This window comes from Gracilinanus agilis, chromosome 1 (genome assembly GCF_016433145.1).
Source record: "Gracilinanus agilis isolate LMUSP501 chromosome 1, AgileGrace, whole genome shotgun sequence".
NCBI classification, from domain to species: Eukaryota; Metazoa; Chordata; class Mammalia; order Didelphimorphia; family Didelphidae; genus Gracilinanus; species Gracilinanus agilis.
The window spans coordinates 344,591,718-344,608,963 of NC_058130.1; the positions used below are offsets into that span (position 1 = coordinate 344,591,718).

Consider the following 17,246-nt stretch of genomic DNA (forward strand, 5'->3'; position numbering starts at 1 on the left):
AAGAGCCGAAGAAGGAAATGGAAAAGTACTCCAGTATTTCTGACAAAAAAGAATCCTAACTGGGGTCCCACAAAGAGCTCTACATGAACAAAAAAATGACTGAACAATAATCAGAACCTTGGGTTTCTCATGATTTGGTAGAAAAGAGGAAGAATCAAGGATCTAAGTTCAAAACTATATGCCTACCATGTGAACTTGGGCAAATCACTTTGCATATCTGAACATCAGTTTCTTCATCTGTAAAAAGAGACTGTTGCTACTGTAGTCTTTCTGCCTGCCCCTGGGGGTTGGTATGGGGTAAGGATTACCCTAAAGTGTTTGGGTTCGGACCAGATCCATGGTGAGCAAACTCCCTCTCCCTAGGCAGCAGCTCGACACCTGGCTTAGGACTTCTAGTTTTGAGAGATGCCAGGGAGAGCTGAGAAGTTACATGAATTTACTCAATTAGAAAGTCAGTGGCACATCTAGAGAAAGAACTGTGGGAGTAGAAATCCAGAAGAAAACATATGATTTATCACTTATTTATATGGGTCCATGATTTGTGGTTTGGGTTTCAAAAGATCACTCTATTACAAAAATGAATAATATGGGAAAAGGATTTGAGTGATAATATATGTATAACCCAGTGAAATTGCTTGTCAGCTCTGGGAGCGGGGAGGAAAGAGGGGAAGAAGACAACACGAATCATGTCACTATGGAAATTTTTTAAAAAATAAAATAAAATTTAAAAGGAAGGGGGGGGGGGAAGAAAGTCGGTGGCAGAGATAGGGCTTGAACCAACGGGTTCCTAACTTAGTTCTAAGCCAGCTCCATACCCAGAAGAACATGTTGCTAGATAAAGCACTAAATTTGAAATCAGGAAGATCTGAATTCAAATTGATGACCCTGGACAAAGCATTTGCCTGCTTCAATTTCTTTATGTAGAAAATGGTGATGGTACTAAGACCTATCTTTCTGGAATACTGAGGATAAAATTCTGGGATTCTGAGGATAAAATGAGATATTTGTAAAGTGCTTTGTGAACTTTAAAGAGCTATATAAATATTAGCTATTGTTACACCACCCTGCCCTTCATATTAATATGATTGTTTGGTTTCTTTTCCTAATGTGAATGTACAAGTAAAAAAAAATCTTTAATTTGCTGTTAGTATGCAAGGAATAGTAGAATTCTCAAGGGGGTGGAGGGTGGGAGGATGATGAGTTCAGTTCTGTAGCAAAACTTGCTCATTAATTCTCTAAAACTGTTTGTGTTGAACTCTGTCTAGCAATTTAATGTATCCCCTTGAGGGGAGTTTGGACACGATTTTTAAAATATATGATTAAAATACATTTTGAATTTTCTGTAGGAAAGATACCACTTAAAGTAATGTTGGCACTCATAAGCGGTGTTCAACCTACAAGCTGATTGTAGTCCAAAAGGTTCTAAATTGGTTGTTTGGAATTCAGACTGTACATTCTCAAGAAAACAAAGTTATACATTTAGGATTACAGGCCAGCCTATAAATGCCTTTTAACACATTACTTGTGCATTTCAAAAGGTCTAGCCATGACTTCAGCCTTTAGAACCTTCCCTCCACCCACAGACGCAGCAACCACAGTCCTCATGAGATCCTGGGAGCAAAGATTTGGAGCAGGAAGGGGGTCAGAGGCCAGTTAGTCCGATCCCTTCATTTAAAGATAACTAAAAGAAGGCCCAGGGAGGCTAAGTGACTTTGAAAGGTTGTGGTGATAGGAAGCAAAAGAGGTAGAATTCAAATTCAGGTCCCTCAGTTCCAAAGTCAGTGCTCATTCCACTATGCTATACATTTAGTTAAACTCTCTCATTGTACAGATGAAAAAACAGAGGTCCAGAGAAGGGAGTAAAGTAACTTGTCCAAGGTCACATAGGGAGTACTTACCTTTCTTTTTCCTTATCTCAAAATTCCTAAAAATCATCCCCTATTCTCCCCTTCTTTCCTCCAGGCTTTGACAAGAAGGTAGCCTTTCTTCTTGTCAGATAAAGATGCAGAAAATATTTAAATACTTTAGATGCATGGATAAATGGGTTGCTTATTATCTAGTATTTGCCATATCCTAAATCAGTCAAATCTGTTAGCACTTCAATTAACTTTTAGTTATATTGAAAATTTTAAAAAATGGCAAAGGAAGACACATTGGTTGTTGAATATGATTTACAACTTTCCTGAAACCCTTTGAAATGGCCACAGAGAAAATCTTATTTAAAGTATTACTGTTGTGGTTCTTTTGAAACTTAGGGAATCATTTAAGTAGGACCTGTCCTAGTAAACAAGAATAATAAAGTTACTTTGATTTGAGCTAATCGGAATAAACAAAACAATGAATTCATTAGGTGATACTACTAAGGTATGCTGGTTTGAGATTACTGAAAGGCAACACTCCCTTTTAAGCAGGGTTTGGTTTATAAAGATCCACTAAACTCCTAATCAGACATTTTATCATTAGCTCTATTTTAAAAAAAAAAAAAAACCCTTTCCTTCTATCTTAGAATCAATCAATACTGTGTATTGGTTCTAAGGCAGAAAAACAGTAAAGGCTAGGCAGTTAGGATTAAGTGACTTGCCCAGGATCGTACAGCTAGGAAGCGTATGAGGCCAGATTTTTAACCTGAATCCTGCCAACTCCAAACCTGGCTCTCAATCCACTATTTTATATGTGTATACATTTATACATTTAAACATATACATTATATGGCACTTCATACATATGATCTCATTTGTACCTCACAATGACCTTATAAAATAAGTACTATAGAGATTATATCTCCATTTTATAAATAAGAACACCAAGGTTCAGACAGATTAAGTCATTTTGCCCATAAGCACACATCTCTAAGCTTCCAAGGTGGAGTCTGAACCTACGTCTTCCTGACTCCAAGTCCAAGATTATATCCAATACGTCCTTAGTTTGCAGAGGGTTTAAGTGACTGGCCCAGGGTCATATAACTAGTAAGTACTAGAGATAGGATTCCAACCCAGGATTTTCCTAATTCCAAAACTGCTTGGCCCACTTATTCTGCCATATAGTAGAATGTTGTGTTCAGGCATTTTCAGTCATGTCTAACTCTTTGATGCCCTTTGGGGATCTTCGTGGCAAAAATGCTAGAATAACTTGCCATTTTCTTCTCCGGTACATTTTATAGATGGAAAATGGAGGCAAACAGAATTAAGTAATTTGCCCTGTCACACAGTGAATAAGTGCCTGAAGCCAGATTTGAACTCGGGAAGAGGAGCCGTCCTGACTCCAGGCCTGGCACTCTCTCCATGGGGCCACCAAGTGTGCTTCACACCTAGACCAGTGTGCTTCAGATCGCAGCAACTAACAAGCTCAAGGGAGCAATTTTTAGCAGAGGGTCTGGGATGGTGCACCAAGAACAATGGATTTCTGGGAGATGGATGGGTTTTTAATTCTAATAAAAAGGGGGCAGCTGGGTGGCCCAGTGGATTGAGAGCCAGGCCTAGAGATAGGAAATCCTGGGTTCAAATCTGGCCTCAGGCACTTCCTAACTGTGTGACCCTGGGCAAGTCACAACCCCCATTGCCTAGCCCTTACTACTCTTCTGCCTTAGAACCAATACATTGAGATGGAAAGTAAGGGTTTTTAAAAATAATAATAATAATTCTAATAAAAGCTGGCATTTGTGTAGCACTTAAAGGTTTAAACAGCCCTGTATCTCCCTGGAAGGTCGGTGCTATTATTATCCTCATTTGACACATGAGGAAATTGGGGCACACAGAGGTTAAGTGACTAGACCAGGGTGGCATATCTAGACAACATCTGAACTTAGACCTCCCTGACTCCAAGCCCAAAACTCGATCCATGGAGCCACCTAGCTGCCATAAACTATATTATACGCTGACCCTTATAACATTTATTTACTTTTATTATTATATTATTTTTATATATCATATAATTTTATTATATATAATTATAATATAAATAAATGTGTTCAATTTATTTATAACATACTGTTATGTTATGTTATGTTATGTTATGTTGTGTTATATAATAACATTTTATAACATACTGTTAAATTTGCAAAGCAAGGACTAACAAGGACGAACCTAAAAGATTGACTTAAAAGGCTTCATTTACTGATATAAAAAAGACTCTCCTTTATCTGCACAAAGAACCAGAAGAGATAGGAACAACACTGATTTTCTAATGGTCAGATTGCTTCATTCTTGGCATAGAGTATCTAAAATGTTTTAAGAGGGTCTTGAACTCCATCTGCAAATTACATTAAGTACTTTTTAAAACTCAGGAGTTCCACTTGCTAACTGCCAGGTTTTGAAGAAACTCTAATGGAAAGATTGGGAGAGGGATGGTGGAAGAGTAGAGAACAAACAATGATGTATAATTATTTTTGTCCTTATTTAAGAAAGCAATCTCCACCAGCTCAAGGTCTCCTGGGACATGGAAAGAATAAGTAGTTTAGGTTGGGGGGATTTGAATGCAGGCCTTCCTGGCTGAGGCTGGGTCTCTACCAAGCTGCTTCTAAATCATCATATAATTTTACCCTTTTTTTAAGTCCTTAATTTTGATATTAGAATACTGTGTATTGGTTCCAAGGCAGAAGAATGGTAAGGGCTAGGCAAAAAAAAAAAAAAACTTGCCCAGAGTCACACAGCTAGGAAGTGTTTGAGGCTGGATTTGAACTCAAGACCACTCATCTCTAGGCCTGGCTCTCAATCCACTGAGCTATCTATATTTTGTTACATTTAAAAATATTAGAAATATTTTAATATTTTAGCATAAAATTATTTAAAATATTTTAATCTTTTGAAATAAAAATATTTAAAATTTTTTGAAATATTTATTTACTGCCTTTTAAAACAATTTTAACTTAAAATTATTTTATTTTTAAAAAATTAATTTTTTTTTAAATTTATCGCTTTCCCCCATTTCATAAAAGAAAGAACTGGTTTCAGAGTGTGGGTAGGCAGAGGAGGAAGGAATAATATGCTCAAGGGCATACAGTTAACTAGTTATTAGCAGAGATGGTCCAGGAAGCCAAATTGTGTCCAACTGAGGACAAGTCCTGAGTGTCATCTCTGCTAATGACAGCACATTATATTTGCACTGACAGGCCCCTAACAATAAGTAACAGTGAGTGAATCTGCTCATTGTCGTTTGTCTGTCAGGGTGATATTTCTCATCTGTAATGAAAAGGCAGAAGAAAGATGGTCTATCTGAGAATTTTCTTGTGCTCCTATTTTTCTCTGTTTCCTGAACTGAGTATATGATCAGGCAGCATGTCATGGAGAAAACTAGCCTGAGAGCCAGGAAGGATTGAGTTCAAACCCTGCTTCTGGCACATATACTTTGGCTGTGTGATCTTGGGGAAGTCATTTGAATTTTTCAGTGCCCTAGAACAGAAGCAGAGCAGCTTCAGTTCTTCCACTATTGGTAGAAGGAGTTTTTCCCCCGGGAATTCATTCCACCCATGAAACCATAGGTCCAGTTCCCCATTCCCTCCACCCCTAACATACATACACAAAAGGACCTGTGCAGAGAGACCTTCCCCTGCTAAAATGGGAACTTTAGGAATTTCCCATTTGCAGGCAAGAGGTTGGGCTTTAAATCTGATTCATTTCTGGTGGCCCAAATTCTCAGGTCCCAAAGGCTAGCAAGTAGAAGAAGTCAAAGGAACCAAGGGAATCAGTGGGGATAAAAAATGAAAAAAGTCTCCCAAGAAATTCTCCTGCAAATACTCTTCACCCTCACCCCATAGTCCCTTCTTTCCACAGAATCCGAGCATGAGATGAAAAAGCAGAATGTATTTCATGGTTTTCTGTATATAATGTTTTCAACATTTGTTTGTTTGGAAGCTAGGCTTTCAATGCAAACAGTGTTTCTATGCCCGTAAAGAAAATCTGCCTGAAACAGAATAAGAAGGCTGGAAAAAATGAATCTCTTGTCCTACAATTTGCCAAATCGAGCAGGTCTAATCACCTTGGATTTCAATCACATTATTAATTCCACCTCAGGTGGCTTAAATTGTCAATTAACACAGTAAAAATCACTCTGGAAAGAATTTCAACCTTAGCTTCTCCTAACAGCCTCTTATCTAAGTGCAAGTAAAATTGATTATTTTGGAAAATTGCTATTAAAAATGCACGCTCACTTTATAAAGATTACCAGGATCATTATCCTGTAACATTCCATAAACTTTTCAAATACCCCATTTTACTGCCTTCTCCTCAATATTCTTGGCACAGGCCTTCCAGTGATAATTCCCCAACACAAGCACGAGTTGCCTATGGATTGAGTTGTTAGGCTTTTGGGTTTATAGAAGGTTAGAACCTGTCTTATTGGTTTACAGGTGAATATCACAACTTCTAAGTACCAACAATTAAATCAATGTTTGCATATGGTCTGAAAAGTGTGATTCTTAATGTCCTTTGTGTCCACTAACCTTAAGTGTCCCCCAAGGCTCTATCTTGAACCCTTTACTCTTCTCTCTTTATACTATTTCACTTGATGATCTCATTAGCTTCCATAGATTGTTATCATCTCTATGCAGATGATATTTCTCCCCAAATCCTTCCTTCTTCCTAACTTTCCTATGACTATGGAAAGTATCACTCTCCTACCAGTCATCCAGCCTCACAATCTAGGTGTCATCATTTACTCTTCACTCTCTCTCACCCACTATATCCAATCAGTTGCCCAAGTCTCATCATTGGTACCTTTGTACAATATCTCATAATTCCCCCCAATCATCTCTCATACTGCCACCCACCTACCATTTTGGCAGGCTGCCATCACTACACAGTGGTATTACTGCAATAACTTTCTGCTTGGTGTCTCTACCTTGTTTTTCCCCACTTCAGTTCATCCTTCACTCATCTGTCTAAGTGATCTTCCTAAAGTCTCATTCAACTATTGTGCTAAAAGGAATAATGAACTGGAGGAATTCCATGTGAGCTGGAACAACCTCCAGGAACTGATGCAGAGTGAAAGGTGCAGATCCAGGAGAACACTGTACAGAGACTGATACACTGTGGCACAATCAAATGTAATGTACTTCTGTACTAGCAGCAATGCAATGATTATCCAGGACAATCCAGAGGAACTTATTTCGAGAAAGAGCACTATCCACATCCAGAGAAAGAACTGTGGGAGCAGAAACACAGAAGAAAAACAACTGCTTGATCATATGGGTCGATGGGGACATGATTGGGGATGTAGACTCTAAGCGATCACCCTAGTGCAAATATTAATAATATGGAAACAGGTCTTGATCAATGGCACATGTAAAACCCAGTGGAATTGCTCATCGGCTATGGGAGAGGAGTGGGAGGAGGAGAGGGAAAGAATATGAATCATGGAACCATGGAAAAATATTCTAAATTAATTAATTAAATAGATTTTTAAAAAATAAAGTCCCATTCAATAAACTCCACTGCTTCCCTATTTCCTATAGGATCAAATACAAAGTACTCTTTGCTTTTTAAAGCCCACTACCTGGTCCTCTTTTGCTTTTCCAATCTTATAGTTTATTCCTTTTCATGTACATCATAATCCTCCTGATTTTTCCTTAAAAAAAAAAAAAAAAAAGAAAAAAAAAAACCTCTTTCCTCCCAGCTCCATACATTTTCACTGGCTATCCTTCATGTCTAGAATTCTCTCCCTCCTCATCTCAGCCTCCTAGCTTCCTTCAAGTTTCAGCTAAACTCCCATCTTTTGTAAAAGACCTTTCCTGATCCTCCTCATTACTAGTGTCTTCCTTTTATTGATTATCTCCAATTTGTCCAGGATAAATCTTGTGCATACATAGTTGTTTGCATGCTGTCTCCCCTATACTGTGAGCTTCTCAGGAGCAAGGGCTGAACATAGAAATCTAGGATTTGATAAACCCAATGATCCAAGCTGTGGAGATACTATTTAACAAAAACTTTTGGAAAAAATGGAAAACGATTTGGCAAAAACTAGGTATAGACCAACATTTCATACTACATACCAAGATAAAGTCAAAATGGATGCATGATTTAGGCATAAAGAGTAATATCATAAGCAAATTAGGAGAGAATAGAATAGTTTACCTGTTGGATCAGTGGATATGAGAAGTTATGACTAAATAAGATAGTTAAGACTAAACAAGATCCTACATTATGGGATATGCATGGGTAATTTTGATGCCATTTAATTAAAAATGTTTACACAAACAAATGAAGTAATCAAAGCTACATATAATCACATGAAAAAAATACTCTTAAATCCCTACTGATTAGAGAAATGCAAATTAAAACAATTCTGAGGTACCACTTCACACCTATCAGACTGGTAATATGACAGAAAAAAATAAAAGACAAATGTGGGAGGGGATGTGGGAAAATAAGGACTCTAAAGCACTTGTGGTGGAGTTGTGGATAGATCCAACCATTTTGGAGAACAATTTAAAACTATGTCCCAAAGGCTATAAAACTATACATTTCTTTTAATATAGTAATCCCACTACTAGGTCTGTATGGGGAAGAAGAGAAGGGAAAGGGAAAAAGGGAAAAGGAAAGGGAAAGGGAAAGGGAAAAGGAAAGGGAAAGGGAAAAGGAAAGGGAAAGGAAGGGAAGGGGGAAAAGGACTCATATATACAAAAAGATTTTATAGCACATCTTTTTGGGGTGGCAAAGAATTGAAAATTGAGGGAATGCCCAAATTCCAAATTATGGTATATGATTGTGGTGGAATACTATTGTGCTATAAGAAATAATGAGGGAAATGGTTTCAGAAAGACATTAACTGGGAAAACTTATATGAACTAATACAAAGTGAAGTGAACAGAACCAGAACATTGTACACAGCAACAGCAATATCATATGATGATCAGCTGTGAATGACTTGGCTATTCTCAAGCAATACAATAATCTAAACTAAACTAAACTAAAATTAAAAAAATGTTATCCACTTCCAGAAAAAGAACTTATGGAATCTGAGTGAAGATCAAAATATACTTTTTTAAAACTCGCTTTATTTTTCTTCAGGGCTTTTTGGTGTGTGTTTTCTTTTACAAGATGACTAATAAGGAAATATGTTTTACATGATTATACATGTATCACCTATATCAAATTGCTTGTCAGGAGAGGAAGTAGGGAGGGAGAGAATTTGGAACTTAAAAACAATTTTAAATGAATATCAAAAAAAATAAATGTAACTGGAAAAAAATAATTTAAAAGCCAAGAGGGGCTAATTTTTGGGTTTTTTTCCCCTTTGCTTAGCACAGGGTCTGATACATAATAAGCATTTAATGATTAAAATGACTTGTCCCCTTTTCTGTGCATATACATGAAGAGATTTTTAGCCTGCACTGATGGTGGGATTCCCCATATCCAACAAATCAAGAATCCACTGGAGTACAGAACTTGACTTTGGCCCTTCTTTTATTAGAGCTGTATGGTTTCCTAAGATCATCAAACTACAAACATTTTAGCCTCTAGCACAGGGGTCGGTAATGTATGGCTCTCGAGCCATATCTGGCTCTTTTGAGGGCCAGATATGGCTCTTTCTGCAGGAGCCATAAAGTCAATTTTTTTTCAGATGCTGTTACAGGAGCACGCACTGTGAGCACTGTATGGCTCTCACGAAATTACATTTTAAAAAATGTGGCGTTTATGGCTCTCACGGCCAAAAAGGTTGCAGACCCCTGCTCTAGCACATCTGCCATCATATCTTAAGTCCTAGACAGTCAAAAACAAAGAACTTCACAAAAATATCAATAAATACTTGTTGCTGATAATTATTCATATCACAGACCCAAAACTTAAACATTGGCTCCAACTAAGAAATAATGAAAACAGACTGGGTCAGGATAAAAGGACCCTATTTCTCCTCTTTCTCTGCAATTTTATATATCCATTTCTTTGTACCATGTTTCCTTTTTGGTTAATGGAAGTTACAGAAGACACAAAGGCCATAAAGAAAAATGACAATATACCTCACCATGTACTAATTAATTGCATAGCCAAATCTAAACAGTACCTATTCACACTGAGAAAGTAGTATAACAAGGTGAATGGATAAAAAGACCTAGATTCAAATTTTGCCTCTGATTCTTATTAGTTTTGTGACCATGAGCAAGTCACTCATGCACATTTGAGTCTCAGTTTCCTTACCTGTAAAGTAATAGCAATAGCAGCAGTATCTCCTGCATAGGGTTTTTGTGAGGCTCTAATATGATACTGTAATATAAAGTACTTTGGAAACTTTTTAGAAGTATTTCTATATTGCCTAGCCCTTACTATTCTTCTGTCTTGGAATCAATATTTAGTATTGATTTTAAGGCTTAAGGTAAGAGTTTTTTTAAAGTTCATATATATGAACATCATTAATTTATGTATAGTTTTTCTTTTTCAAGAACATACCAAATATTCTAACATCTGAAAAAGGAAAAAATAATTCTATTTCCTTCTTCAAGAGCATTTTTTTATCTTATGCTATCATGTCTCCACCATTGCAATTGAAATCTATTTTAATAAGGAATCACTAAATGTTCCACTTTGTCTTCATTCACTTTGTTGAATGCCACATCCTAGTTTCTGGATAAAGATGATTTTATATTGGACAGACTTACCTGTGGAGAAGATGAACACTGTGTTATTCCAGAGCCCATACTTGTGAAGTGCTCTTGTGACATTTCCCACAGCTTCATCCATAAGGGTCACCATTCCTGCATAATGCTGCCTCTTCTTGTTTTGGATAAAGTCATACGGCTGCAGATATTCCTCAGGGACCTGCAGGGGCTCGTGGACAGACTGAAGGGCGAGGTAGAGAAACAGAGGCTGGAAAAGAATTATATCAATCAGTTAACGGAGCAGCAACTTAGGAAATGTCACATAGTAAGCAGATATGGATTTATCAACTAATTAGAGCAGCATTTGCCATCTCTCCACCGTTTCCTCTCTTTAATCCTAATTCCCCATCAGGCTGTTCTCTCATATTGCTGTAAGCATCAGAATTAGGTATCTACCTTTGGGGGTGAGGTTTGGCTTTCTTTGCTATCATCTTATAAGAGAAAACGAATAAATAAATTTCAAGAACTTGCATCAAATGTTGTACCAATTTGATTCCTGAGAGGTGGAAAATAAATTAATAGGTTGACTCTTTTCTTCCACTTAACACTAATCTTAATGCTGTTCTAAATCAGTTGTGTCTTCTTTATCTTCCTTTTTCCTCATCTCTTAAGGTAGCTCTTCACCTTCTTATTGTGCTCCAATAGAACCTTTTACTTGTTAGGCTAATAAAAGTCTTTTAGTCAAAGATTTCAAAGTCAAAAAGATTTCAGATAATGAACCTTGTCCTCCCACTGGAGAAAATGAGGTACTGAAGCCACACAGAAAATTGGGATCACAGAGAAAGAACTATGGAAGTAGAAACATAAAAGAAAAATAACTGCTTGATCACATGGGTCGATGAGGATATGATTGGGGATATAGTGCAAATATCAATAATATGGAAATAGGTCTTGATCAATGACACATGTAAAACCCAGTAGAATTGCTCATTGGCTATGGGAGGAGGGGGAGGAGGGGAGAGAAAGAACATGAATCATGTAACCATGGAAAATTTTTCTTAATTAATCAATTAAATAAATTTTTTTTTAAATTAGGATCAGAAACTCATAGGTGACTTGGTGTTCTAGTTTGCTGAATTATTATCACTACTCCATATTTCTCCTTCTGCACTTATATAAATTTATTTAAATTATTCATGTCTAAACCAATAAAATTCCCCCACCAATACCATTTGTAATAGGATCAGTATCTGTCAGGGTTTCCCACCTCCTATCACAGTTGAGGTAAAGGCAACAAATGGAAGACTTGGGGGGAGGAAAGGGGAAAGTAAGACTTGGGGGGAGGAAAGGGGAAAGTAAGGCTCAAGCTGTGGCACAGCTTGACATAGTTTTCTGATGGTTTCTGGATGTGTTGATGTGGCTTCTTGATTTATCAAGGGTGATAAAAAGTCCCCACCACATGGATTTGTGGTCCCTATGATTTGGTGGATATTTGAAGACTTCATGAATCATAACATCCTAGCCTTCTGAACAGATACTTTTCAAAATGAAGACAAAGATAGTACAGTTGATAGAAGTGATATTATATTCTTATTTCTTGTCCTTACTATGTCATGGATAAATAAAGCTCCTTTGGTTAACTTTTCAGTGACCTATAGGTGCCTCCTTTTTGTCTCCACACTGTATCTGAACTAACAAAGTGCCATTTTCAGGTCTGTCCCTAATATCCAACACACACACACACACACACACATACACGTATTTACATACAGTGATTTTAAATAACACATGTCCCTTCCTCCTCTCTGTCCATAAATCCCTTTCTCAATTCATCTAGAGAACATATATAGAGAAAATCCTTCCCTTCCAGCAACTTGTCTGCAGCTTCTAGTCTTTCAGAGTTGTCAGATGCATTGAAAAATTAAGCAATTTGTCCAATACATCTTATAGGTAAGATACTACATGCCCACCCTCTACAAAAAGCCATTCTTAATCCCTCTTACTTTTCATGCCTTTCCCTTGTTAATTATTTCCTGTTTATCTGTATATAGTTTGCACATATTTGTTTGTTTCATGTCTTCTCCATTAGATCATGAACTCCTTGAGGGCAGGAACTATTTTTGGACTTCCTTCCTCCCTCCTTCCCTCCCTGTCTCTGTCTGTCTCCATCTCTCTGTCTCTGTCTCTGTCTCTGGCTCTCACTCTCTCTCTCTCTCTCTCTCTCTCTCTCTCTCTCTCTCTCTAGTGTTTAACACTAGTGCCTGGTACATAGTAGTTGTTTAATAAATGCTGACTGGCTGGTTGACTGATCATGAAGGAGTTCAAGGGAAGGAAGAGATACAAGATTACTGTCTAAAGAGTTTGCAATACAATAATTTCACCAACATCTTCTTTTCTGACACATCTTGTGTCAAAATGGCCAAAGCCTAACTCCTAGAGTACTGGATTCCTTTCTTTGTTGTGACTGCCTCTGTTTAATAATCTCCCAAATCCATGTGACTTCTCAGAACTCTCCTTTATCTAACTCTCTGTATCTTTAACATATCATATCAGGATCTAGATTTCCTTCAAGTCTTTCTCCAGGACTCGGAGACTTTTAAAAATCATTTAAAAGCATGCCCTATCATTCTTTATTCTATCAGGTTGCTTACTTTCTCACAAAGGGACTAATTTATACCTCACCTCATAAAAGAATTACCTGGTGTGGCCCTTTTTCTGCAGTTGATTTATAATTTGATTCCTTTTCCATGCTCATATCTGAGAAAAACCAACTCCCTTATATGTAAAATGGGAATAATAATAAGAAATAAAGTTACAGTACATATCTTAGAGCTGTTGTGAAAAACTATTTTGCAAACCTTAAATAATAAATAATAGTTATATAGCCCTTTAAAGTTTGCAAAGCATTTTATATATTATATCATCTAAGTCTTACAAAAAACTAGAAAAATAGTTACTATAGATATCATCTCCATTTTATAAAAGAATAAACAAATTCAGAAAAGTTATATGACTTGTCTCAAGCCATGTAGTTAATTAATGGATTATATAATATAGGAAAATATCCAGATTTGAAGTCAGAGGACTTGGTTTAATTTTTAAAAAATGTTTTCCTTCCATCTAGTACCCATATGTGGTACTGGTTCCAAGCAGAAGAACAGTAAGAGTTAGGCACCTGAGGCTAAGTGACTTGCCCAAAGTCACACTGCTAGGAAATATCATTTAGCTGCCCTTAATTTTTTTTTAAGACTCAGTCTCCTAATCTCTCCCAGGCTGGAAGTGCAGCTGCCATTCACAGACCTGATCCCACTCTGAATGGGAATAAAAGCTCTGACCCATTCTATTTCTAACCTGATCAGTTTGTACCTCCTTACATATCTATTCCCCACCCCCCTCTCCAATTTGAGGGAACAGTATATTGATGCGAGACTTGCTCACATTGCATTAGTCCAAGCATGTGAGAATGAGGGAATGATGCATTAGAGTCGTGGTAGCATAGGACAAGAGAAGGGGGCGTATTTGACAGATGATGCAAAGATGAAATTGATGGGCCTTGGCACCAGCTTGGATATGGGAGGTGAGAGGTCGTGAAGAATTCAGGATGATTCTCTGGTTGCAAATCTAAGGGACTGAGGGAATATTGTTACCTTAAACAGTAATAGAGTTTAGGGGGAAAGAAATGAGTTCTGTTTTGGACAAAGTGAGTTTTATTTTTTATTTTTATTTTTTTTTTTTTAGGCAATGGGGGTCAAGTGACTTGCCCAGGGTCACACAGCTGGGAAGTGTCTGAGGTCACATTTGAACCTAGGACCTCCCATCTCTAGGCCTGGCTCTCAATCCACTGAGCTACCCAGCTGCCTCCCATAGTGAGTTTTAGATGTCTACTGGACACCCAGTTGAAGATATCTGAAAAGTAGCTGGAGATGTGAGACTGGGCAACAACAGAATGTGTGACTTTGGGCATATCTCTGTGTTTATCTCTTGGGGCACATTTTCCTCATCCATAAAATGAGAGGGTTAGACTAGATGGCCTCTAATGTCTCTTCTAGTTCAAGCTCTTTAATTGTATATCATATATTTCTATTACCACATTATCAACACAACTAATGAAAAATTACAACTATGTATTTGCTGATGATCTTAGAACAAAGTAAAAACAATTGCAAGACTTGCTGGGCATTATTTATAATATAGAGCCAATATTTTAAATAAATTATATGCCACAAAAGTTAACTTGCACACAGTATAGCCTCATTCATTTTTATTTTGGTGAACTCAGAATCTATGAAAATTTCATCTTCAGGTTAGATCAAGGTGTTTCTCCCATGAATTTAAATTTACTTTTGTATCATCTTTGAAAATAAAAAGGCCTAGAATAACAAATTCATAATGTTAAAAAATATTATAGGAGAAATTCTAAGCCTATTTAAAAGAATAAATTATTTTCACCCATTTACATTACTTTTGAAATCATGCTTTATACAAAGGCCTAGATGTTTATGTGTGTATACAAATGTACATAGAGACAAAAATACAAGTAATAACACTAAGTTTCTTCTTAAATGTTCATATGTTTATGTTGACCTTCCCCTAAACTATTCTAAAGGATCAAAGCCTGCACCTTATTGCATTTGTATCTTTGGGCAGGCAATCATCAATAAATTGACAAGGGTCTATCAAGTGACTCTTGTGTTCCAAATATTGTCCAAAGTGCTGGGGTTACAAACAATTACAAGGAATGAAGCAATTCTTGCTCACAAAGACTTTATATGTAATGAGGGAGACAAGTACAAATACAAAAATAATGCAGCATAAATATAAGGTGAAGAAATACAAATCTATACAAAATAGCTAAATACAAGATATTTTGGAGGGATACTTGGATTTAGGAAAATCAGGAAAGGCTTCATGTAGATGGTACTAAAACACAGTCTGAAAAGAAGAGAGGGACTCTGTGATATGGAGGAAATATGGAGGAGAGAGTGAAATCCAGACACTTAAAATGGCCATGGCAAAAACACAGAGATAAGAGACAGAGTGCTGTGGGTGATGAGAGAGAAGGCCATCTTGATTAGATTAAAAAGTCCTGGGGGGAGGGGGAGGGGGGGGCAGCTGGATGGCTCAGTGGATTGAGAACCAGGCCTACAGATGGAAGGTCCTAGGTTCAAATCTGACCTCAGACACTTCCCAGCTGTGTGACCCTGGGCAAGTCACTTGACCCCCATTGCCTACCCTTACCAATCCTCCACCTAGGAGCCAATACACAGAAGTTAAGGGTTTTAAAAAAAAAAAAAGTCCTGGAGGGAGACTAATATCCAGTGAATTTGGAAAGAGAGGTTAGGGTCAGATTCTGTAGGGCTTTAAAAGCTAAACAGAAGAGTTCATATTTTATCCTTTATGTAAAAGAAGACCTGAAGTTGGATGAGTAGGGGAGTAGCACAATCACATCTGTGCTTAAGGAAAATGACCTTGACAGCAATGTGTCTGAAGTGTAGTGAAACTAGAGACAAATCACTTGGGACAAATCACCTGACCTCTCTAGGACTCAGCTACTGAAACTCTAAAATGAAGGAAGTTGAATCAGATGACCTCTAGTCCCTCCTAGCTCTAAATCTGTGATTCTATGATTCTTGATAGCATAATAATAATAAAGTTGTTAATAATAATAATAATCATAGTTAGCATTTACAGAGCACTTACAGTGGGCCAAGTGTTCTGCTAAGCACTTAATTTATTATCTCCTTGGATTTGGGAGAATCAGGAATCCATTATCTCACCACAACCCTAAGAAGTAGGTGCCATCATTATCCCTTTTTTATACTCAAGGTTGACAGAGGTTAAGTGACTTACTCAAGACCACATAGCTAATAAGTGCCTGAGGCCAAATTTGACTCTAGGCCCAGCATTCTATCAACTCTACCAATTAGTTTGTTCAGTCAGTTTTAGTGCAGTCTTACTCTCCATAGACCGCATTTGGGATTTTCTTGGCAAAATGCCATTTCCTTCTCTAGCTCATTTTACAGATGAGGAAATTGAGACAAGCAGGATTAAGTGACTTTCCCAGGGTCACACGGTTAGTAATATGACTCTTCTTGACTCCAGGTCCAGCACTCTATTCACTGAGCCATTTAGCTTGGTATTTCATTATTTGTAAAGAAACAATGAGCCCTTTCCTACAAGATAGCATCAGAGATTTTAAAAAAGGAAGTTATTCTCCTCTAGACAAAATAAAGCACTGTTGAACAGTGACCCAAAGGAGATGATCCAAAGGCCCTTCACCTTTTAGTCACTCGATGCACTTTAGTTTCATTGGTGATTCAAATTCACAAACCCTCAGGAGAGTGTCCCTAGGAGGCGCAAGCTTGATCATTATGCCATCAAGTTTCCTTGACTGATTTATCACCTATGAAGAAGACTGAGGACAACAGCACCATGATACATATCATGGATGTCAAGGTCAAGAAGCATAAAATGAAGCAGGTCTTAAAGAAGATATAATCATGGTGAAGACACTGATCTAGACCAATGGAGAGAAGAGGATTTATGTCTGACCTACCTCAAATTATAATACTTGGGCTGTTGTCATTAAAAGTGGAATCTTCTAATGCATGTCTAGTAACCTTGTATTGTGATAAACAGGAAGGAAGGAAGGAAGGAAGGAAGGAAGGAAGGAAGGGAGGGAGAATGGGAGGGAGGAAGGGAGGGAGAATGGAAGGAA

The 17,246-nt window shown here is 37.3% G+C and overlaps 1 protein-coding gene across 1 annotated transcript in view; it reads right to left on the minus strand.

The window, feature by feature from the left end:
- The window catches only part of ARSB (arylsulfatase B), a 212,826-nt gene that overhangs the window by 172,824 nt on the left and 22,756 nt on the right, over positions 1-17,246 (minus strand). Inside the window, exon 2 of the mRNA XM_044680917.1 lies at positions 10,589-10,796. Coding sequence (XP_044536852.1) covers positions 10,589-10,796 — 208 coding nt within the window. The remainder of the gene's footprint in view (positions 1-10,588; positions 10,797-17,246) is intronic.